General features: G+C 36.6%; 1 protein-coding gene across 2 annotated transcripts; it reads left to right on the forward strand.

Annotated features, from left to right (window-relative positions):
• Positions 1 to 1,950: 1,950 nt before the first annotated feature.
• On the forward strand, positions 1,951 to 25,883 carry LOC110466835 (glutathione S-transferase theta-1-like). Of its 2 annotated transcripts, none has more exons than XM_021523608.1 (4): positions 1,951 to 2,896; positions 16,037 to 16,167; positions 23,594 to 23,713; positions 24,407 to 25,883. In XM_021523608.1, exons 1-4 carry the CDS (start codon positions 2,753 to 2,755, stop codon positions 24,771 to 24,773), a joined length of 762 nt encoding a protein of 253 aa, XP_021379283.1. In that variant the 5' UTR covers positions 1,951 to 2,752; the 3' UTR covers positions 24,774 to 25,883. The 2 variants fall into 2 exon arrangements, with proteins under 2 accessions (XP_021379283.1, XP_021379284.1); XM_021523609.1 differs by lacking the exon at positions 1,951 to 2,896 and adding an exon at positions 15,085 to 15,289.
• Positions 25,884 to 25,952: the final 69 nt, after the last annotated feature.

Raw genomic sequence — 25,952 nt, forward strand, 5'->3', positions numbered from 1 at the left:
TGGTAATTAGCTTCCTGGTCTGATTTATTGTCGTTATGGTGTGTACGTCTCAATGGTCGACTGTCGTTAGTTCTATCAACGGTGGTGAAAAGGGCCATGAGGTGTTGACCTTAGAATCTTTAACTGTGTTAGTGAGGTACTAAGAAACCGTCAGGGACTTTGGATGTTTTTCTGATTATGTATACATGCATATTGTTCACAGGTTTAGGGCGTTTTGCGCCACATATCTGCACTAAGGCACCACAGTCCGACAGTGTCTTCATTGCATACATTTATTGACTTTGTGGTATAGGGAAACATGAAATTTTGTTTCCCGAGATTAGTCATGTGTCACACGGACAAAGAGAGAAACATGGTTATAATCTCGGGAAATCAAAGAATCATATCTCCCATATATAACAGTGACGATTATCAGGTTAACGTGTCATTGCTATCGTCTGGTTTTCAGTCACTCGTAACTTATGGTTGATACCTTTTAGAGAGGCACCGAATGAAGGCAATATGTTCTAGGAAACTCGAGCGCGAGAAAAAGGCGAAATTGTATTTAATACGACATAACATACAGACCCACATGGTAGTTAGTCTTGACGGCCCACACAAACTTCATATTTGCATACACGAACGCAAAACGGCTGGTAAAAATCAAACAATGACAAATGACAAAAGTACTTGTTTTTATCCCACCTGTTGTGTATGGAAACATGACGCTACAGTCATCTACTAGTGGGTCAGAGAACTAGACCAATCTGTGTTCTCATGGTTGTGCAGTCCATTCTATTTACGAGCTTTATTTAGTATCTTGAATCCTGTGATGTTCTATTTTACCACAGGATAATGATATTCAATCTTCACTCGACGAAGTCTTTTTAATTGATATAAAAGTTCGAATGTTTTACATATAAATTGATGTTCTTATTCATACTTTTAACGTTATAGGTTATGATGTACTTGTGTATAATGTGATGTTTTGTATTTGTATGATAATATACTTTCCTCGCCAAAGGGTAACTGTTTTCAATATTACTCGAAAAAACCCATATCTTACCATTTGACGACAGACAATGACCTCTCTAGCTTTAGTATATAATAAAGCCAAAGAGCTATGTCATAGATGTGATAATATTTACCAAGATATATTACCAAGATATATTAGCTCATATTATATTTATGTGTAGCTATACTGAACATCCAAGGGACAAGTTGTGGTGCTCTATCGCAAATATTAGTGATACTGGTATACTGCTGAGTGCGTACATACACTCTCTGACAGATCACGAATTAATTCATATTTTAATTGGGGGTCAAATGACTTACGAATTAAATGTCTTAGACATGAATGAATTTAGATTGAAATCAGTAGCAGCTGTCGAAAAGATGCACAAATTATACTACCGGTAGTGTGTAGATATAATTTCACATCCTGATAAAGATTAATATAAATCAAATAAAATTAATAAAAAAAATATGAATGTTTAATATGATATGTATGTATTACCTCATGATATATACACTTATTAACGATATTTATTGAATGTATGACATCAATGTAATTCAGTCTGTATATGTGTATTCAATATGATTTTTTGTAATGTAAATATGTGCGAATTATTCTGTTTAAATATATTCTTCAAATTGGAGGAAATAAAGAGAATAATAGAATATGTTATCTACAATTTTGTATCATATGTACTGTAGGGAATTGTGTTCTAGTTATGTGTAAAAACAAATTATGTTCGATACGATGGGTTACCTTATATATACTTAATGTCTCATTAGCCAAACATGGCTGGATGACAATATTTGTGTCCATATAAATAAAATAGAAATTTTATTATGTAAAAGCTATTGTTGTAATGTGATATTGACATGTGACACTGAATTATAATACAATGTACGTATATATCATATATATGGTATTTGATTATGGAATAAAGGATTAGTTGCTTTGGATGACATCACGCGCTGGAGATCCACACCTGTCTGTTGTTTGTTGGATTAACTTCGTTAACAAACTATTGAGACGTTTGATAAAAAGTGTTGGTTTTTTTTCTGTTAGTGAAATGGCCAAATTACAGAGTAAACACTAATAATGTAACTATAGGGCATTTAAAGCCGAGGAAAACATTCCACTTTGACGTTGGCGTTTATAGCAGGACTGGTTCGTTAGTTCTTTAGACCGATGCTCACTCAGGTGTCGCTGTTGTGACTTCTACTTACCCGCGTAACATAAGAAATGTTATACTGGTTAATAGAGGTAGGACTTAAACTGTCCACCATTTACCTGTCGAATTCATCAGATAGTTTAATTTGTACCTATCGTTATGGTCGCGGGTAAACACGTCACGCTTGGCTGATTGTGAACATGCTACACACCGCAGTGTAAATAGCACAAATAGCTTGCAGACTTTACTATACATGATTCTCAGTAAGGGTAATACATGTATACTGTATGGGAACTTTTATCGTTATACATTATATTGTGTAAGCAAACGAAGCCCTTGGGAAAGGATGTATTCAATCGCTATTGGAAGTGAATTTCTATTATAGCTTTAAATGCCAGAGGATATATATACGAAATAGAAATTACATTTAAATTGATTGGAACTGTGGTGCGTGTGTCTCCTGCTAATGGATGAAATCGAGCGAACGAACGGGTGTCTTTAAACGTGTGTTCAGTATTTTTTGTAAAAAAAGGTGTATACTTTGATTAATTAGAATTAATTAGTGTGATGTCATATATGTGACGTCAGCAATGTCAACAACCGTGAGTGACTCTGAAACCGATGGAGAGAACAGCCCTCGGAGGAGGAAGAACGGCTTACATCGGGGGCCTCTAGAGGTATTCATCATCCGAATCTCGCCAGCCTGTCGGGCGGTTCTCCTCTACCTACAACAGGTAAGTCATCGGTGACATGTTTGGTTGTGGTCCTGGGTAGGTCTCCTCCGTCATCACCATGTCAAGCATATAAAGGACAAATGATACATTACGATTAAAAGTATCTTCTTTTTAAAAGAGTTTCACAATTCAAAAAGGGTTTTAAACAATTACGTGGACAACTAATGGCACCAGGAAATCTCTCTCCTCTGGTCAACCTTTTCACCTCTTGCCTCATTCCCTTTTATTTCTATTTTACACAGCAGTTATTAAGTACATAACATATGTTTGTACGTGTTGTTGATTGTATGACTGTGAGATCTAGAGAGCCAAGTAAGTTGTAAGAACTTATGCCCAATCCCTTTGACTACTCTGTGTCAATGAAATATGTGCCAATGAAACGTAAAATATGTTATATGATCGGTTAGTAAGGACCTTAATGATAAAATGGCACGATAAGGTGCTTAGAAAATATTAGATAGTCATAATTAAAAACAATACCATATAGTTCGTGTCACGACCAATTTCTACTTTAAATGGAATACATGTTCTCTAAAGTCAAATGACATTTCAGAAACGTCTGTCCAGGTGTTGATTGATTCATTCTTAAACACAATGATGATAATTAATGTGATAACTTAAATCACTCAGAAAAAAAAGTGTAAGGTAGCATAAACCCTAAACTCTAATAAATCACTCTGCTTCTCTGTTTTATGTAGTGATATGTAAATTTTCATGTTCCTGTCATTTGGTATCTGGTATAAAACCTACAAAATAATATCAACTTTGTCAACACTTAACTTTTTTTATATGACGTACGAATCGAAGTTGAGCTATAATACCGTAAGGTTAGTATAATAGCACCATGGGGTAGCTGTCATCCTAAGTCAAAAGCTTAAAGGAACTTAATAAATCTGAATTGATATTTTTATATTTCTAAAACTTGTTCGAGCTGACCTTGATAAAAAAAAATGTTTTCGCATATCCGACGGTGTCTTGATGCCGTCAGAAATTTTAATGATACAAACAAGCTGACAGGTTTCTGGGACATATTTAATATTCACAGCAACAACGTTATACCACATCAAAACACATCTATTATAACCCGCCGTGCTGAACATAACTTCCACTCCATTTGATATAGGACATTTTAATTACGTTCTGTGGTGTATTTACCCAGACTAAACTCGGCTCACATAGATTATGATTCAAACTTACACAACAACGAAAGGTCGCCCCCTATTTAAGTCGTTGAGTAGCTTATTACCCAAATAGACTCTTTCGTCTGGGATTAAAAGATATTTCACACTGATTTCATAATGATTAGAATATCAGAGAAATAAGGGTCCGCCCAACGACAGGTAATTTAAAAAAAAACTGTTTTATAAATTGTACATATGTATCTATAGAGACTTGACATAGGTTAAATTGGTGCAACATTTCATCTCGTATGCTTTGTTTTCAAATTTATTGAGTTCAAATGATATTTTTTCAAAAGTGAAACTAAAATAATTTGACATCTGATCTAACGACAGACTAATATTTAATCAATCGATTTCAAAGTTAACTCAGAAAGGTTTCCAATTCAAGATAGACAGGTTTCCAAGTTAGATCAGAGATGTTTTCAATTTAGGTAATACAATTTTCCAAGTCATGTAATGGTGGTTTCCAAGTAATGAAGATGGGGTTTCCAACTTAGGGAAGGTAGGGTAACAGGGGTTTCCAACTTAGGGACGGTAGGGTTAGAGGGGTTTCCAACTTAGGGAAGGTAGGGTTAGAGGGGTTTCCAACTTAGGGAAGGTAGGGTAAGAGGGGTTTCCAACTTAGGGAAGGTAGGGTAAGAGGGGTTTCCAGTTTAGGGAAGGTAGGGTAAGAGGGGTTTCCAACTTAGGGAAGGTAAGGTCAACGGGGTTTCCAACTTAGGGAAGGTAGGGTAAGACGGGTTTCCAACTTGGGGTAGGTAGGGTAGAATGGGTTTTTAACTTGAGGAAGGTATGGTAAGAGGGGTTTCCAACTTAGGGAAGAGAGTTTCCCAAGTAAGGTAAGGGGGTTTCGAACTTAGGTAAAAGACATTTTTAAGATGGGCAAGAACTTCTCTCCATTTAGAGTTTTTACGGTTAGGTAAGAAGAGTTCCGGATTGGTTGACAGGATTTTCAAAATAAGATAAGAGGGGTTTCCAACTTAGGTAAAAGGGATATCCGAGTTAGCCCAGTGTGTTTCATTAGTTTGGTCGGAAAAGTGTCTAAGCTAGTTCTGATATATGAAGTTTTGTGCAAGGGTAGGTCAAGGTTTCAAGTCTATGAAGGTGAGAAGATTTCTATGTCAGGTAAGAGATCAAAGGGGTTGGGGTATGCAAGCATAAGATGACTGCGTAAGGCAGTGTATCAAATAAAAAAAGTTACAAAGTCGGGAGAGCGAGGATTATATATACCCTTTATGTAATGGATTAACGGGTTCACGAAGCGGCTATCACGGAAACCATGTGAGAAAAGTGTGTCGAGTTCTAAATGAAATGAAATCCCGTGTGAAGTAAAATTGTTGCCCTATATCTGAAGTTAAATATTGACGTTAAAGCACATAGAAATATAAGGCGATTTGAAGTATCCCTAGCTACTAGCAACAACGTGTGTACATTGTAAAACGATTGTCAATAGCATGAAGTATTTGATTAAGAAATGTAAAATGTAAACTCGATTTTAAAACCACAGCTTCTTTGTTTAATATTGTTGTGTTTTGTCGTTAGAAGTCATCTGTCAATACAAAGATAATCGAAAAGTTAAAAATTCAAGTGGAAACGTTACTTGTCAACATAACTAGGCCATGTATCGCAATGTTTCTTGAGGGATAGATGGTTGTTGATGTTTAAATTCAAATATTTGACAATCAAAACTTGATACACTACACTGGGTGAATGACTGCCAATCAAACGGTTTGAATAGGGGATTCTAAGTTGGTGCAATATATTGTACAGTTGACTTTGTCAACGAAAACCGTAATGTCGCTGTTTGTTATCATAATTGCTTCGAATAGAATTATACAGAGTGATTATGTAAAGAGAATCACATAGGGGAAACTGATACGACATAAGTATACAGGGTAAGTCTCTAGAGGGGTACACATACAGGGAAACTAACGAGAGAGAATTATACAGAGTAAATCTCTAAAGAGATTCACAAAGGCGAAATGAACAGGATATACTTATACAGAGTAATTCGCTAAAGAGGTACACATAGGGAAACTAACGAGAGGGAATTATACAGAGTAAATCTCTAAAGAGATTCACAAAGGCGAAACGAACAGGATAAAATTATACAGAGTAATTCTCTAAAGAGGTACACATAGGGAAACTAACGAGAGAAAATTATACAGAGTAATTCTCTAAAGAGGTACACTTAGGGAAACTAACGAGAGAGAATTATACAGAGTAAATCTCTAAAGAGGTACACTTAGGGAAACTAACGAGAGAAAATTATACAGAGTAAATCTCTAAAGAGGTACACTTAGGGAAACTAACGAGAGAAAATTATACAGAGTAAATCTCTAAAGAGGTACACTTAGGGAAACTATCGAGAGAAAATTATACAGAGTAAATCTCTAAAGAGGTACACTTAGGGAAACTAACGAGAGAAAATTATACAGAGTAAATCTCTAAAGAGGTACACTTAGGGAAACTAACGAGAGAAAATTATACAGAGTAAATCTCTAAAGAGGTACACTTAGGGAAACTAACGAGAGAAAATTATACAGAGTAAATCTCTAAAGAGGTACACTTAGGGAAACTAACGAGAGAAAATTATACAGAGTAAATCTCTAAAGAGGTACACTTAGGGAAACTAACGAGAGAAAATTATACAGAGTAAATCTCTAAAGAGGTACACTTAGGGAAACTAACGAGAGAAAATTATACAGAGTAAATCTCTAAAGAGGTACACTTAGGGAAACTAACGAGAGAAAATTATACAGAGTAAATCTCTAAAGAGGTACACTTAGGGAAACTAACGAGAGAAAATTATACAGAGTAAATCTCTAAAGAGGTACACTTAGGGAAACTAACGAGAGAAAATTATACAGAGTAAATCTCTAAAGAGGTACACTTAGGGAAACTAACGAGAGAAAATTATACAGAGTAAATCTCTAAAGAGGTACACTTAGGGAAACTAACGAGAGAAAATTATACAGAGTAAATCTCTAAAGAGGTACACTTAGGGAAACTAACGAGAGAAAATTATACAGAGTAAATCTCTAAAGAGGTACACTTAGGGAAACTAACGAGAGAAAATTATACAGAGTAAATCTCTAAAGAGGTACACTTAGGGAAACTAACGAGAGAAAATTATACAGAGTAAATCTCTAAAGAGGTACACTTAGGGAAACTAACGAGAGAAAATTATACAGAGTAAATCTCTAAAGAGGTACACTTAGGGAAACTAACGAGAGAAAATTATACAGAGTAAATCTCTAAAGAGGTACACTTAGGGAAACTAACGAGAGAAAATTATACAGAGTAAATCTCTAAAGAGGTACACTTAGGGAAACTAACGAGAGAAAATTATACAGAGTAAATCTCTAAAGAGGTACACTTAGGGAAACTAACGAGAGAAAATTATACAGAGTAAATCTCTAAAGAGGTACACTTAGGGAAACTAACGAGAGAAAATTATACAGAGTAAATCTCTAAAGAGGTACACTTAGGGAAACTAACGAGAGAAAATTATACAGAGTAAATCTCTAAAGAGGTACACTTAGGGAAACTAACGAGAGAAAATTATACAGAGTAAATCTCTAAAGAGGTACACTTAGGGAAACTAACGAGAGAAAATTATACAGAGTAAATCTCTAAAGAGGTACACTTAGGGAAACTAACGAGAGAAAATTATACAGAGTAAATCTCTAAAGAGGTACACTTAGGGAAACTAACGAGAGAAAATTATACAGAGTAAATCTCTAAAGGGGTACACTTAGAGAAACGAACGGGATAGATCCGTGCATAGTAAATCTCTTAACAGGTTCACATAGAGAAACTAACGGAGAGAATTATACAGAGTAAATCTGTCAAGAGATTCACATATGGAAACTAACGAGAGAGAAGTATACAGAATAAATCTGTTAAGAGGTACACAAAGTGGAAACGAACGGGATAGATCCGTACAGAATAAATCTCAAAAGAGGTACACATAGGGAAACTAACGAGATATAATAATACAGAGTAAATATCTAAATAGGTACACAAGGGGGAAACTAACGTGAGAAAATTATACAGAGTAAATCGCTGGAGGGGGGGGGGAAGGGGGGGGGGAGACATAGGGAAACGAACGGGATAGATCCGTACATAGTAAAATCTCTTAAGAGGTACACATAGGGAAACTGAGGAGAGAGAATTATACAGAGTAAATCTGTAAAGAGGTACACTTAGGGGGAAACAAACGGGAGGAAACTATACCGAGTAAATCTTTAAAGAGATACACATAGGGAAACTAACGAGAGAGAATTATACAGAGTAAATCTCTAAAGAGGTACACATAGGGAAACTAACGAGAGGAAGTTATACAGAGTAAATCATTAAAGAGGTACACAAAGGGGAAACGAAGGGGATATATCTATACAGGGTAAATCTCTAAAGAGGAGAGGAACACACAAGGAAACTAACGAGAGAGAATTATACAGAGTGAATCTGTAAAGAGGTAAACAAGGCGAAAACTAACCAGAGAGAATTATACAGAGTAAATCTCTAAAGAGGTACACATAGGGGAACTAACGAGAGGAAGTTATACAGAGTAAATCATTAAAGAGGTACACAAAGGGGAAACGAACGGGATAGATATATACAGGGTAAATCTCTAAAGAGGAACACACAAGGAAACTAACGAGAGAGAATTATACAGAGTAAATCTGTAAAGAGGTAAACAAGGGGAAAACTAACGAGAGAGAATTATACAGAGTAAATCTCTAAAGAGGCAAACAAGGGGAAAACTAACGAGAGGAAATTATAAAGAGTAAATCTGTAAAGAGATTCACATAGGGAAGATACTATGAGAAAATGATACAGAGTTAATCTCTTTAGAGGTGCACACAGGGAAACTAACGTAAATGGATATATAGAATAACATCTGTATTGTAGGGTATTGATCAGAATACTTATGTCAGAAAATTATACGAATTTATTAATAAGGATAAGACAATAAATATCATAATATTATTTATAATACAGAGTATATACAATGGTACAAATAGGGATACTAACGTTAGAGCCATACACACAGTTAATCAGCCGTTACGTACGGACATACACGTTCATAGCCTATAGAGCTAGTGGTAATGGATGTTCTTAGCCTAATTATAGTTTCTTCTACATTATCAAGATAATTTTAAAAGTTGACACGAAAAGAAAAAAACGGGATCGACGATTTAAAGTACGCCCAGGTTGTATATATAACATCCAAAAACGTATAATTAAATCGGAGTGTGAGAATTTGATGTCCCACTTATATCTATTCAAAGACATCGATTGTTCAATAGAATTCTTTAAAACATATTTTTCGCTGAGATGTATATTCTACGGTGTTCAACAAAGGTAAATAATCGTAGACTGATTAGTTTGATTTCATTTCCCTTGAGATTCGAAACACACAGTACTTAATTCATTTACCGGCAATTATTCTGATAGGTGTCAGTGTTATTTAATTAGAAATATCAAAATAATCATATTTTTCACACATGAAAAATAGTTCATTCTCGTTTAAACCAATGAACATAGAAACTACAGAACCATTTTGTTTTTTACCGTGTTATTGCCCTGATTTCAAAGTTCTAAGTTTGTTTCTCTCTACTTCTACTTTCCTTTTTATTTCCTAGAACCTTGTTTAGCAAAACCTCACTTGATGTTGAACGTTCGCACAGGTGAGGTAGGCAACGGGTTCTGTTTCCAGGCCTGGACATACCAAAGTCCTTAACAATGGAAGTTGGTACTCCTTTTTTAACGTTCAACATAAAGGGTAATCGGAACAACTGGTCCATCCATGCCAGTTAAATATGACCAGACGGATTGCTGTGCTGGGTGCCTTCTGCATGGTATTTCAGTGAGATATCACTATAAGTCAGCATCTGATTCGCACTATCACAAGGAGGCACATATACAACAACACACCCTGTCTCCGGTACACATACACACATGCACCATACACAACACACATTGAGGCACGTGCTTAAATGACCTTATCTGTTGATAGGACATTAAACCCTGTTTAATCGAAGATTGTGACAAACAAAATATTTCATAATTTCCCTTCGAATGCCATTTAAAATATCAAAGTATTCTGCCAGTTATGAACATTCCCTCTAAAAGTCCTCATATTGCGTTCTAGGGGTTATGAACGCAATTGGATCAGTGTCATTTGGGCGTGGTCGGGCAAAGGAAACCGGAAAAACCTGGAGAAAAACCCACGTGGTTGGGCATAGGAAACCGGAATACTCGGAGAAAAACCCACGTGATCGTGAAAAGGAAACCGGAGTACCCGGAGAAAAACCCACGTGATCGGGCAAAGGAAACCGGAGTACCAGGAGAAAAACCCACGTGGTCGGGAAAAGGAAACCAGATTTTCCGGAGAAAAACTAACGTGAACGGGAAAAGGAAATCAGAATTCCCTGAGAAAAAAACCAACGTGGTCGGGAAAAGGAAACCAAAGTTCCCGGAGAAAAACCCACGTGGTCGGGAAAAGGAAACAAAGTTCCCGTAGAAAAACCCACGTTGTCAAGGAATACCAGGAGAAAAACCCACGTTATCGGGCAAAGGAAACCGGAGTACCTGGAGAAAAACCCACCTGATCTGGCAAAAGAATCCAGAGTTCCCTGAGAAAACCCCACGTGGTCGGGAAAAGGAAACCAGAGTTCCCGGAGAAAAACCCACGTTGTCAAGGAATACCCGGAGAAAAACCCCACGTGATCGGGAAAAGGAAACCAGAGTTCCCGGAGAAAACCCCATTGGTCGAGAAAAGGAAATCGGAGCATCCAGAAAAGGGTACTACCACGTGGGAGAGCCAGTCATTTCTATGTCTAATCAGGGAATCGAACGACGGCCGCTTTGGTGAAAGGCGAGTGAGTAATTCACTGCGCCACCCGACCACCACACAACAGTAACTGATCAGTGTTCATACCGGTATGAATGTTTAAAATAATCCGTTCAATCCATATGTTTGATTTAATGACGTCATGAATTAGAAAACGTAAGCAAAACGGACAATGAGTGAAAGGACAGTGGAAGAATTTTTATATATTAAACATCAGATTCTTTACTTTTAAATTCAATGTTAAAGCATAAGATATTCTATCTGAAACTTCAGCAAGTTCATTGTCGAACGTGAAAAGTATCAGTAAATCAAAACTAGAAAGACGAGGGACCTTTTCTCTACTTCTTTTGGACATTGAACTGCTGCGCCTCTTATTCATGAGCTTCACTCATTGGTTTAGCGTTTTACATGGTGCCAGTAAGTGTTGGGCGCCAAACTCATAGATCGATTTTATCTTAACCTTTTATTTAATTAATCTGACTGTTCAATCTACGTCAATAAAACATTGTGAATAAAGGGTACACGGTCACTGTCAAAAGGTTACACAGAGTATAAGGGTACACGAACTATTCTGAGAAAAGTATAACAAATACAGAGAAACTTGTCCAATCCTACCCTAAATGATTCAACATTCTGTCTAATCATGTCTAATCTGACCACTGAGTGTCCCTACATCCTGTCTAATCTGACCACTGAGTGTTCTTACATCCTGTCTAATCTGACCGCTGAGTGTCCCGACATCCTGTATAATCTGATCACTATGTGTTCCTACATCCTGTCTAATCTGACCACTGAGTGTTCCTACACCCTGTCTAATCCGACCCCTGAGTGTCCCTATATCCTGTCTAATCTGACCACTGTGTGTTACTACATCCTGTTTAATCTGACCGCTTCCATAATCCTGTCATATTTGACCTCTGGATATTTTTTCATCCTGTATAATCTAACGTTATGCTGTAATTTGTGTATATAAAAAAAAATCCTGTGAATAACGACATCATGAATGATAGAACCTATATGTTGTGCCCCACAGGTTGTAGAATTAGGCTGGTGTATGTCTGGTACATGTATATGATTTATATAATCAATGTCTTTAAGTCTTGATCTTTAATTCAATCGTTATTGTCCGTGAAACAACTGTGCTCTCGCTGTGACCTTCCACTAACCAGTCCACTGTTTATCACGTACAGATACATCTTTAGAAACATACATATATCAAAGTACACTTGTACTTATCTCCATAAGGATACGCCCACATTATAACGTATATACAATTTCAAGTAATTGTGAAAATGTTATCTATATTGAACATCGTTTGCGTGAAAGAGAATATATAATGTCAACTATTGCCCCCGAGGAAGATCTACTCAACGGCTGAAAGGTCAAGGTCACTTTGTGTATGTATTGCCACAACGTTATCTGTTTCTAGTATAACAACACACTTCTGTTACAGGATGCAGCTGTTTCCCTAGAAACGCGACATTTTCCTATCTCTATCAGTACAAGTTTTCACAACAAGCTGTTTCCTCAGAAACGTGACATTGACCTTACGTATCTGTTTCCATGATGAGTTGAGATAAGTTCTTCCCTAGAAACTTTTTCCTGCATCAGACACTGTACCATAACAAGCGAGTGCATCAGATACTGTACCATAACAAGCGAGTGCATCAGATACTGTACCATAACAAGCGAGTGCGTCAGATACTGTACCATAACAAGCGAGTGCATCAGATACTGTACCATAACAAGCGAGTGCATCAGATACTGTACCATAACAAGCGAGTGCATCAGATACTGTACCATAACAAGCGAGTGCATCAGATACTGTACCATAACAAGCGAGTGCATCAGATACTGTACCATAACAAGCGAGTGCATCAGATACTGTACCATAACAAGCGAGTGCATCAGATACTGTACCATAACAAGCGAGTGCATCAGATACTGTACCATAACAAGCGAGTGCATCAGATACTGTACCATAACAAGCGAGTGCATCAGATACTGTACCATAACAAGCGAGTGCATCAGATACTGTACCATAACAAGCGAGTGCATCAGATACTGTACCATAACAAGCGAGTGCATCAGATACTGTACCATAACAAGCGAGTGCATCAGATACTGTACCATAACAAGCGAGTGCATCAGATACTGTACCATAACAAGCGAGTGCATCAGATACTGTACCATAACAAGCGAGTGTATCAGATACTGTACCATAACAAGCGAGTGCATCAGATACTGTACCATAACAAGCGAGTGCATCAGATACTGTACCATAACAAGCGAGTGCATCAGATACTGTACCATAACAAGCGAGTGCATCAGATACTGTACCATAACAAGCGAGTGCATCAGATACTGTACCATAACAAGCGAGTGCATCAGATACTGTACCATAACAAGCGAGTGCATCAGATACTGTACCATAACAAGCGAGTGCATCAGATACTGTACCATAACAAGCGAGTGCATCAGATACTGTACCATAACAAGCGAGTGCATCAGATACTGTACCATAACAAGCGAGTGCATCAGATACTGTACCATAACAAGCGAGTGCATCAGATACTGTACCATAACAAGCGAGTGCATCAGATACTGTACCATAACAAGCGAGTGCATCAGATACTGTACCATAACAAGCGAGTGCATCAGATACTGTACCATAACAAGCGAGTGCATCAGATACTGTACCATAACAAGCGAGTGCATCAGATACTGTACCATAACAAGCGAGTGCATCAGATACTGTACCATAACAAGCGAGTGCATCAGATACTGTACCATAACAAGCGAGTGCATCAGATACTGTACCATAACAAGCGAGTGCATCAGATACTGTACCATAACAAGCGAGTGCATCAGATACTGTACCATAACAAGCGAGTGCATCAGATACTGTACCATAACAAGCGAGTGCATCAGATACTGTACCATAACAAGCGAGTGCATCAGATACTGTACCATAACAAGCGAGTGCATCAGATACTGTACCATAACAAGCGAGTGTATCAGATACTGTACCATAACAAGCGAGTGCATCAGATACTGTACCATAACAAGCGAGTGCATCAGATACTGTACCATAACAAGCGAGTGCATCAGATACTGTACCATAACAAGCGAGTGCATCAGATACTGTACCATAACAAGCGAGTGCATCAGATACTGTACCATAACAAGCGAGTGCATCAGATACTGTACCATAACAAGCGAGTGCATCAGATACTGTACCATAACAAGCGAGTGCATCAGATACTGTACCATAACAAGCGAGTGCATCAGATACTGTACCATAACAAGCGAGTGCATCAGATACTGTACCATAACAAGCGAGTGCATCAGATACTGTACCATAACAAGCGAGTGCATCAGATACTGTACCATAACAAGCGAGTGCATCAGATACTGTACCATAACAAGCGAGTGCATCAGATACTGTACCATAACAAGCGAGTGCATCAGATACTGTACCATAACAAGCGAGTGCATCAGATACTGTACCATAACAAGCGAGTGCATCAGATACTGTACCATAACAAGCGAGTGCATTGGATGCCTTCTCTAGAAACGCAGAAGATACAAATAAAATGCTGATGAAATAATATCAACTTTTGTGTTAACAAACAAGCAAAAAACGAATTTATTATTTATTTGTTGTGAGTGTATGGTATTATGGTGAAAAATGATCACTTGGATTCGAAAATGTCGCATAAAATAATCAAATCCGGGTCTGGCCTGTCATTTATTTGACCAACATTCTGTCAACCTTGTGATATACTTCACCTCATAATACACTTCCTTTCTAAATATTCTCTTCGTACTGAAAAAATATATTTTTAAACGACGAACCAATATTTGCTTGTGATATTCCGTTATATTATACGTGCAGTTTTGTGTGCCGTTCCGTGAGGGTCGGAGTGGTGTTTACCTGCTTTAATCCCATGGTATGATACCTGCAGCACGTGAGTGGTTTAAACACCACCTGTCAATGAGGTGCGGTCTACCTTCTCTGTATGTGGTCCGACTCTCACGCTCATCGTCAGCTCTGCAATATGTGCACTAGCCATGACACGCTATCAATACTTTTTCTAACATTGTCATTTGTATGTGGGTATTTAAATTCAAATTCAAAGCGAGTTTTAGAACCAGGAAATGTTAATACGATGTTAACTTCAGTGTGAATTCTAGTGCGAAATTCTTGATGTGACTTGAATGTATATTTCCACATATTATTTGCGCATAGTTAAAGTGCACGCTGGTCGGAACCACTGTACAGACGGTATGGAATACATTGACATCAAACATGTGTGCGACCGATATTGGATCAAAGATCATGCAACGGTCATTGTCGAGTACATGCTAAAATACGTTTGTAAAAAACATAAATGGTTTAGAATGTAGTTCTGTATGTTGTTTAAACATGTATTATTGTAAATTCAGAATTTTTGTCCAAACATGCACGACCACTTAGGTTTGACGCTTTACTTTCGGCATGTCATCCTGAAATACGATACCTTGGTTCATTATACACGCCATAATTTAAACTGGTCGTTTGTAAATTAAACTTAAACATGAGCGCATTGAATTACTTCACGTGTGATTATTAAACTCTGTTAAAAGTCAAAAATAATAAAAAGTTAAAAAAAATACTACACTATGGTTGTTAATCTTTAGGTGTGTAATGATTTATAATTTCATGTACAATAGACCAGGTTTATGTTGAATGTTTTGTCAGAAAGGAGGGTAATAAATGAAGTACCGAGTACAGATGTTGTCCGAGACTGAAAGCTGAAGAACCGGAAACAGATATTTTAAAACTTCTAATTTGTTCAACATTTATATTCGTGATTTGCAATAAATATTTATGTAAACTAGATTTATACATGTAAATATCAAAATAACGATAAACAAAGGAATAATTATTAAATAGTTAGTACATTGAAATTGAATTGGTTTTCGACTAAGCAAGTTTTACAAAATACATTTGCCTGATAAACAATCCCTTAATTACCACGAGACATCATGCTTATTAAACATTACGCCTTGTACAACAAGCATCCAATCACTTTAATCTACTTCCGGTTTCAGAATGAAATCCCACACGTGTCTGTGGATGTGGACTTTTCCCACGGGACGGAGCATCTGCCCGCGGTGTTTCGGTCCCAGCCTCATCAGGAAGTGCCACTCCTAGTGGACGGAGAGGTGGTTGTGTTTGAGGGGTAAGTATTGCACACTTTGTACACATTTCACTGCAGTAGAGAGTTGTCCCCCTTGCTTTTCATTTAATGGGATGTGTACGGCAACCTTACTTTGTATCCATCTACCTTGACCCAATGGCAGGACGCAACGTCGTTTACGACTATCAGATGTGTTATAATTCGTGTTCAGAAGTACGTGTGTGGTACATTGTAACTATCTGTTCGTCATTAGCAGGTGTACACACATTTAATGTTTTCAGTCAGATTGATATTGAAGATGTGATGTGCCCAGTAGTTGTTAGTACGCAGCACACTTTTCCATTATATTCCAATGTCACATTGCCGGATTGTTATGAAAGAGAGAAAGAGAGCAGTAGTAAGAAATGACACTGAAAGCCTTCATTTGTTTACCCCAACATTAAACCAAAACTTCGTCAACTCCATTTTGTTGTTAACAGCTAGCTGTGTTTCTCAGAACGCTTAACCAGTAGTACCTAAAACGCGTCGAACGCGTAAGAAACGCATATTTCATTCAGAACACACAGGATTTTGTCGTATGCAAAACAAATGTCAATCTGCTGTCTACGATTGTAGTCAACATCCATTTATTTACCTATCGATTCGTCATCAAATCAGGAATGTTACGAAAAAAAAGTTTGAAACGTAAGAGCAAAGACCGGATCAATTTCAGGAAAGTTTTATTGCTTTTAACAATCAATGTAGCTTGTCAAATCCATTAAAGACAGACGATATGTACTTGTCCGACAGGGATAAGTTCAGGTACGGAACGGTCAGACTAACGTTATGTCACTTCCTGCTTACATCGCTTACTCGGTTATGTTTACAACGGAAATGAAATACAGTGGAACAATTTCTTATGCTCTCGTCATACCTTTGAATAGATCGTGTACACTTTGTAATCAACCCGTGACTGTAATTGTTGTCTACGGTACAGGTAGATAATACCTCGCTAGTCCCATTAACTATCTAACCCGTGGTACAGTATATGGACACGTTTAATTTATAGTAAACATATTTGTATGACTGACAATGATCAAATCCGTACCAAATCTACATTCACTTACGTGCTCGTTACCATTGAAAGGCTCATATTTCAAAAGTTGTTATTCCTTGTTCCAATATAGCAACCACGGGTGTCCGATATTATCCATATGAGATTACCTCTGTTTAGGTTTTATTTGCATATCCAGATTTATCCGTAATGTTGCCCTATGTTACTATGTCTCTATTTTAAAGAAATAATCAACATATGTGTGTGTATGATGCAGGAATATATAACGAGGATGAGAAAATGTGGAAAATAATTAACGAAAGGCGCTCGTGGCCAAAGTTGATTATTTGTTTCCAAAATGTTTGAATCTACTGTATATTGAACATTTGTGGAAACGCATTTTACTGCTCTGATACTGTCACCCAAGGTATCCCCCTAGCTTCTGGTCTAGCAATAACATTTACATAAAAAATATAACGGCGTCTAATATCAAATGGCTACTGTTGTCATGATATTTGCATTTGGGGTTCCCGGATACCACATGGAGAAAATCCGTGTATAATATCCCTATTCAATACTCTGTAGGCCGTGCCAAAGTTGTTAACCTGATTTCGATCAATTTATGATGATTTGACAAGGTTCCGACAATGAATGGCGTCTTGACTTTCAGTTGGTTCAAGATCGTTTTGGATAAAGTTTAATTTGTTAATCCGTCAGGCGTGAAATTGTTATCTTAATAGAATAAATTTCAGTTTGACATATTCTTCCATAGTACTCCAACGTTAATTGAAGAGGCGAATTGTTGAAAAACATGGGGGATTAGCGGAGATAATGGGGTTTTAAATATACAATTATAGAATTCTGAAAAGAAATCATTTTGACCAGAAAGTATGAATGCTGTTTTGAACTAGCAGTTGGACATGAGGACGGGGGCTAGGTGTTATAATGTCAGACCTAAGTTTACGTCCTTTCCACGGCACCTCAGACTAACAACCCTCCGAGAATCTACACGGCGTCTTTAGGGTGATTTAAAAGTCATATATTTACATTTGCATGGCATTGTCACTATATAGCCTCTTTGAAAGCTGTGTCGTTGATGGGACTTTAATTACCATGTAGCACATGTGGAGAAATGAGGGCCACTTTTCCTCATGAATATTAATGAGGGGCGGAGCATGTTTGATCACGTGGTCTTCCGCGCCACCATGGCAACCCACAGAGAGAGAAAAAAATCCCAGACTAATTTTAGTTATTTTAAGACAACTCTGTAGAATAAAATTAACCAACTGGTCACATTGGATGAGATTTATCAAAGACAATGGGAACGGGAGTTACACAAATTCTTAATATAAGGAAAAATATAGAATATATAGCCAGACAGCTGTCATTCTCGCACATTCTATACTACCGATGAAGGAGCATAACCAATGTGCATTTAGTACTTATTACGTCTACACTATATAAACTACTGGTATTTTAAAATCAGAAATTTGCGAAAGTTCAAGGGGCCCCCGAAGGGTTAATGTAATTCAACTAAACGATTGGTATTAAACTAAAATTCCAACTAGTGAATCTATAGCCTATAAGTTGTGATCAAACTTGTGTACAAAATTAAAAGGTGTGGTATCTTAAAAAAGTTGCATAATTAGATTAAAACAAGACCAAATATGACGATTGCAATCTCATATATATTGCAGTAGTACAGTAAAACAATAAGGAAAGAATAATCACGGGCTGACGGATGTTACTTAATATGCTGAGGACTATGTATATTAATATGTAACAGATGAGGGGTGCAAGACGTGAACCAGACTATCCCGGAGAGAAGGATTAAATTTATATATAAATATATGTATCAGAATACCGGTTCTTTTTCAAATGTTGAATTTGATATAGTTAGTTGGAACGACTGATAAATTTACATATTTCATTCAACAATAAGGCAGACGGATTGACTTATCAATTAAAAAATATCGTTTAGTTTCAAGTACATGTATCATTATGGTTTAACTTTTCGTCCTGAAAATCCGTTTTTGCTCCTATTTTGACATATAAAAATGATTAGGTGATCGAGCACGTACATGTACGTTCATATGTGATACCAACTTAGAATAAAAGATTGTCTACACATTTATTAAACAACGTTGTCTGAAACGGGGGACACACTTTATGTCACGGCATGTTCTGGAAAAAAAAATACCTAAAAAGAAATATTAAATAATTTACATATAACATGTAAGATCAGTGAGAAGGTGTAAGTTACGTTTTTCGAATCACGTGGCCATTCGTGTACAATAGCATTCTTGTAATTCTACCCACAGTAATATATATCAAATTCAGTTTATCTGAAAGGATTGAATAAGTAAATATTTTAAATGAATCCTTTTGGTGCCTCTTTCAAGTCGAGAGAGTGTCACAAAAACATGGAGACTCCTTTCATTTTCAGAAGAATACGATGTTTTTACATAATCCCCTATGGTGCCCCTCTGATTTTATGTCAAATTTAAGAAAATCCACTTTTCAATTGCTCCAGGAACCTCGGATATTCCAAATAATCTTTAAACACCTCAAAAATTGTTTTTCTAAACCGGAAGTTACCGAGCGAATCTCGGCAACTTATCTAGGTCATGGAGACAGAATCGAAAAATTCGATCGAAAGTGCAGAAAATGGCTATTTGGTCGTTTTCCAGTATTAGATTGGATAGAACATATAAGGCGCCCTCGCTTCAAAAGTTCATCTACTCCAGGAACCTCGAGTTTTTAATTGATCGCGCTAATTAATTTGTAACCAATATTTAGACGGTGTGTAGGAAAATTTGACATCCCGCCAAATAATATCTGGATTACTATTCAACCGATAAACGCAAAAACTTAAAGTCTATAGTGTTACCCAATGGGCCAAATGGCCGCCATTTTATCCAAGATGACGGATTATGCAAATTAGCAAAGTGACCGTCATTTCTCCATATGACGAGACACAATTCTTAGCGTATTAATACAACACTGACCGGAACTACAATGTCCAATGTAAATAAACATGACGGCTGCTGAAATATCGCTGGGCATTGTGAGACTTGACAATGTCATTGTAAATTTATGTACAAAAGAAAAAAGTAAATAAAAAATACTTTTATTACAACAAAAACAAGACCAATGTCTGCAATATCGTACAAAATGCACATCGTTTGAAATCACCAATGCCGGCAATGGAAACGATTTTAACACTCATGCAATTTATCAGAAATATCGTCCGTTACACTGCATTGATCAACAGGGGTTCTTTCAAATGTTTGAAATACACATATTCTATAGACCTACTGACACATATGTTACAGACCTACTGATATGAGTCAAAGCACACATAAACATTTCAGACATTTGTAACGAACCCCTGACGGCCCTGTGCTCCGTCGCAAAATCACTCACTTCAAACGCTATCAGTTTCACGCGTCTCGCAGCCACGGTTTCCGCAGTTTCTGGCGACATGTCAAATAACGAGGCTGTTATAGAATCTACCGACTGTAGTCAGATTCCCATACAATCAACAACTAAATTCACGTCTGGATTCTTCACAAAATGAGCAAAGAGAAAAGTTCGAATTAACTTCCAAAAATAACTCCCTCGTGGAGGTCAAGGTCGGATTTACGGTGTTTACCATGCCCGAAATTTGCTCCGGGGAAAAATCAAAATTTCAAATCTAACTTTCAGCTCAGAGTTTTATTGATAAACTTAAGTCACCCTATAAACATATCATACGCAATTGTATTGATACTGAATTGTCGAATAAAATTGAAGTGTTTGTTAAAATTTCAAAGTACTACTTTGTTTGCCAATCAGCACGCGAACATACGCTGTTCAAACTATTGAACGAAATTGTGTGGACGGCATTTTTAATTTTAAATATAAATTATAAGTTAAAAAAAACCCATAGGAGGTAGAGAAAACGTAAATATAAGTATTGAACTGTTTTTGTATGGTATTTATAATCTATTTGAATGACAAAGCTTTGCAAGCAAACAAATCATAATGCGCTAGCGCTCATTATGTTGTTTGATTGCAAAGCTGTGTCATTCAAATATATCATATAAATATACCATACAAAAACAATCCAATGCTTAAATGTCAGGACAGACAATGCCGTGATCAATATAGAGTATCAATAATCCACAAGGCGCGCCGATCTAATTAAATACACTTTTCAATGTATTCTGTAGAGTTTTAAGGACCACTTTATCCGATGATTATTACTGTTTCGAGTACACAGTATGGTTGGCTATAAACTAGTTCAAAAGCTCAATTTCATTTTTTTTAAATTAGTGTGTCACAGCTCAGCGTACAATAAATAATATAAGAACTCATATTTCTACGTAGTAATTATATAATATTTTATCATCTAAAACATTAAATTGAGTTGATGTAATGCCAGAACAGACTTATGGGATATATCTATTACGTTGTTGTGTCCCGCTTTGAATAGACTCCCACCCTTCGTATACTGTAACGCTGTATTTCCTAAGACATGCAGGTGAAGGTTCTGCCCTCTGTTGATTGTATACGACCCTGACAATAGGCAGACAGCTCTGAACCATATGATGATCACAACTTATCATGATGTTTTGTTAATGGCAAATAAAGAATAAATCATATAGGTTATAAACATATATAGGTATGTCTGTAAGCTTCATGTAATATTATCAGGTTCTAATATTAAACATTGAAAGGGCATTTCTTTTGTAAAGTTCGACCTTCTGATTTCTCAATTAATGAATCAGAAGTGTCAGGTGTTTTGAATCCAATTATGTTTAAAAAGAAATTCCACTTCCTATTACATTCTTAAGTTACTTGTTTGCTAGTCCTTGCTCATCCGCGTTGTCAGAAGGATCCCCCAGACGTACCTTCAAAACCAATGTTCGATATGAACGTTCTGTCCAACATTTATACCGATCTTTGTTAAAACATTTTACCACAATGATATGAAGTAGTGACATATTCTATTGTGTATCAGTGAGATGGGTTACACAATATAATCATAAGTATACATGTTTAGTTAGGCCTGCACTTGATGACAACATTAATCATTGAAAATATTAAACGTGTGTGTAATGTGTTCATTTCCAAAACTCAGCATCTCATTATACTGACTACACAACAACATAATATATGGCCATTTAATCCTTGATGTCAAATACAATTTATACTTGTGAAGTTTGCGTTTTACGGATTTCACACATCTTCTTCTGTTTGCTTATGTAAAAACAAAAATAAATAGCATTTCGTAAAATAAATTCGCCTTGTTTTCTGGTCCGTCTCTTATCACCTTGTATTATGAAATTGTCATCTAACCATTACCATCGTCGCTTTATCATATTCTTTCCCTTCTTTTCGCCCCTCCTTAAATAGCTATAAGTTCATTGCCAATATACACAGAAATGATGTTACGTTTTCAGTGCCTCAAAACATCTTTTATTTAAGGATTGAATCTTGCTTTGGTCGATTTAATGGGGTGATGAATTGAGTTGGTCTTGAAACAAATTTAATGAACTGCAAGTTTGTTTCAACACCAACTCAATTCATCACCCCATGAAATATACCAAAGCATGATTCAAACCTTTTTTTCCAATCAACGTGTGTTTTTAAAATAACTGGAACTTGTGAAGTCAATTCTGATAGTTTGTCCCAGGTTCTGGAGCTTGTGCAAGTCTACGTGATGGTGTACGTTGATAGTTTAATACAGTCAAACAATGTAGAAAAAACCACAAAACCATATTTTAAATGTCATATTTATTTTTTGTTGATGAATTCATAAGATATCAAATTTTCTGACGCGTCATCGGGGAAGAATAATATCTAGACTTGGCGCACAGGCTCAGCTGCGAGTCTACGGCATCCATCTTTTTACTAGTTCAATGTGGAGAGCAGCTAAATTTCAAGGTTCTCCATCTTCTGGAATGAGAAGCTGCAGTAATTGAATGGCGCATTAGACAGGACACCAGACGTTGCTTGAAAGGAAGGAATACTTTGATATGGCAGTGGGCTGGTCGATTGCATTTGATATAAGTTTTCGATTTGTACCGGGGATTGATACTGACACAATAGGCAGAATAGGAAGCTGGATGGAGAATTTCTAGGGCAGCACATGACTTGTTACTACCGATAGCAACCGTGAGCTGATACTATTTTGCTGATTGATCGTTTTTGGTTGTTTAAACAATTTCTTGTGTAGCTTCAATAAAAATTCTTTGTTTAAACATGGCAATGGTTATCTCCCTTCGCAAAATCAAACGCACAGGCAATGTTAATCTGGTCAAATTCATCGGCAAATGAAACGGGTTACATTTGATAGTTGCATTGAGTCCAACTTAAGTAGGAATTGATTTGGAAAAAGACATACCTTGATTGTCTCCCCAAATACTGACTGATTATCTTCACTTTCAGCCCCGCCATTTTGCGGTACCTGGCGATGCGGTACACCGACTACGCCGGGTTTGGCCTGAGTCTCCAGCAACAGATGAGTAGTGAGTCCATTATCAGCTGGGCCTTTGGCGAACTTCACAGGTAAGTCGAGTAAATGGTCATCGTCATAGCCAACTAGTCTAAGTGGTTATTTTGGGTATAGCACATATTAAAGTAATATTGTAAAAAAGGAGAAACAAATGAAATAAATCATGCAACATTTAGATATCACAGGGAACTGCTAAAAACATCACCATTATCACCAAAAATATTTCGGCAAACTGTTCCTTTTCGACACCTTATCAAAATAAATTACCATTTGTAAGTGAAACTGTATCTAGAGAATAATGCAAACAACGTCCTGATTAAGTTAATTTCTAGTTTTACCACTTGTTCGTTAATACATTAAAGTAAAATAACAATCCAATCACATGGTGTGAAAACAAAACATCCCGTTCAGGTAAAAAAACTTAATTCTGATTCGATTAGAATGTGTCTCGTGATAAGAGACAATAGTTAGTGCCTCCCATAGAAATCGTTACATGTATCTTACTTATGGTAGCAATAAATGATCGAGTTTTGTTGATGATATACAAACATATATATACATATTCACGTTTCTCTGATAACATATATATAACATAAGTGGTGTTTTTTTCGGCTAATCAGATACATCAGCAATGTTTCATTAAGTCACTCAATTACAAACATTTAATTGTTTGAAATACCACACAAATTATTTCAATAATCTTCCTTTTCAACTTGCTGATGTTAAGGTATTTTTCTTTTCTACAGGGCGATAGGGTACAACTACATCTACCCACAATTCCTGGAGAAGTACGCACTGTCGCCGGAGGAGGCTAACGAGTCAATGATCGAACACGGACTCAGACAGGTGTCAAAACACCTGGAAATCATCGAGAAAAAGTACTTCAAAAACTCAATGGATAAATATTTGACTGGAAGTCGGTTGACTCTAGCCGATACGGCAGTGGCAACTGTGTTGGTGCTATTGGAGTGGACAGGATTCAAATTCAAGATGTGGCCCCAAGTTGAGGCTTGGTTAAACCGAGTGAAACGTCAGCACTTCTGGGATAATGTGCACACAACTCATTCAGATTTTGTAATGCAACTACAAAGAGCGAGCATGATTTTAGACTGACAAATCTTGGAACTATTCTCTCCGTTTTTATTGCAGCATACAATGATTTTTAAACTGTTTGGATGCTGGGACCTTACCGTATTGATTTTCCTGGCCTAATATGATACACAGTGGTGTTGTATGGTTGTGCTACTTTAACAAAGCTTTAACATCCGTCTGTAAAGTCATAATTTATTTACCAATTAGTACGAGAAAATTATGCATAGCTTATTTTATCAGGATAAATTTGATTTACAGCCACAACTACATGCGTACATGTTAACAGTTTGACAAACATTTGATGACAAGAAACACAAGCAATAATTGTCAAGATAAGATTTAGGAAGTTTTGAGATGAACACAAAAGCCACCGTTGTGGTTTACTTTTCGGGTCGTTATCTTAGTAATGTAAACACTCGTAGTTGAGTAGTTGGGATTCAAAAGCAAACAACAAATCAATACGTATATGTTAGATAATCTGTGTTTTTGATTTGTTTGAAATCACATACAGAAAACACTAGGTTGTCAAGCCTGTCCTTATCTATTTTTTCTTCACATTTGTTGTTTTTAAAACATATAGACTGTTTTGATTGTGAGAGTTACTTGTTTTATTGAAAAATAAATAATTTTAAGGAAAGTTGAGAGAGATAAACAATTTATGGTCGACAGGCTATGATGAAAAGTTATCCAAATGTGAAGATGCAGAACCATTTTAATTGTGAAGGATTGTGCTGTTGTATAGGGTTTGGATACAAAGAGTCCTGGAAGGTAGAAAGGAGGGACTGTTGAACATTGAAGAAAGAATCTTGTAGTATTTTTGGTAGAATTTCTCGCTATGATTTTTTTTGCAGCAGAGCTTTTGTCGGTTTCATTTCATATGGTCGTCGTAATAATGATAGTAAAATATTCTTGCCAATGGTTTAGTGGCTTCTGTCGGGTGTAGCCTATGCTCAGTTATACCAGTTATATAGAACACGTGACACAATCCATACAAACCATGAAATCTTTTAAATCATGGTTATCTTTTTAATAACACACGTCTTTACTAAAACACATCAAGAGACTATATTGTATTAGACAAATTGATGTAACTTACACTTGTTGCTAAATAAACACTATCACTATCAAGTCAGACTATGGGTTAGTGTTTTTATTACATAGGAATTATAAGCAGAGATGAATAAGTAGCTGATGTAGAGA

Source organism: Mizuhopecten yessoensis, unplaced genomic scaffold (genome assembly GCF_002113885.1).
Source record: "Mizuhopecten yessoensis strain PY_sf001 unplaced genomic scaffold, ASM211388v2 scaffold11145, whole genome shotgun sequence".
Taxonomy (NCBI): Eukaryota; Metazoa; Mollusca; class Bivalvia; order Pectinida; family Pectinidae; genus Mizuhopecten; species Mizuhopecten yessoensis.

Bases quoted from the DNA above. Each gene is read 5' to 3' on its own strand.
- LOC110466835 (XM_021523608.1), top strand. From the start codon at position 2,753: ATGTCAACAACCGTGAGTGACTCTGAAACCGATGGAGAGAACAGCCCT. The intron at 2,897-16,036 runs GTAAGTCATCGG...TTCCGGTTTCAG, and splicing joins TTCTCCTCTACCTACAACAG to AATGAAATCCCACACGTGTC. The intron at 16,168-23,593 runs GTAAGTATTGCA...CTTCACTTTCAG, and splicing joins GAGGTGGTTGTGTTTGAGGG to CCCCGCCATTTTGCGGTACC.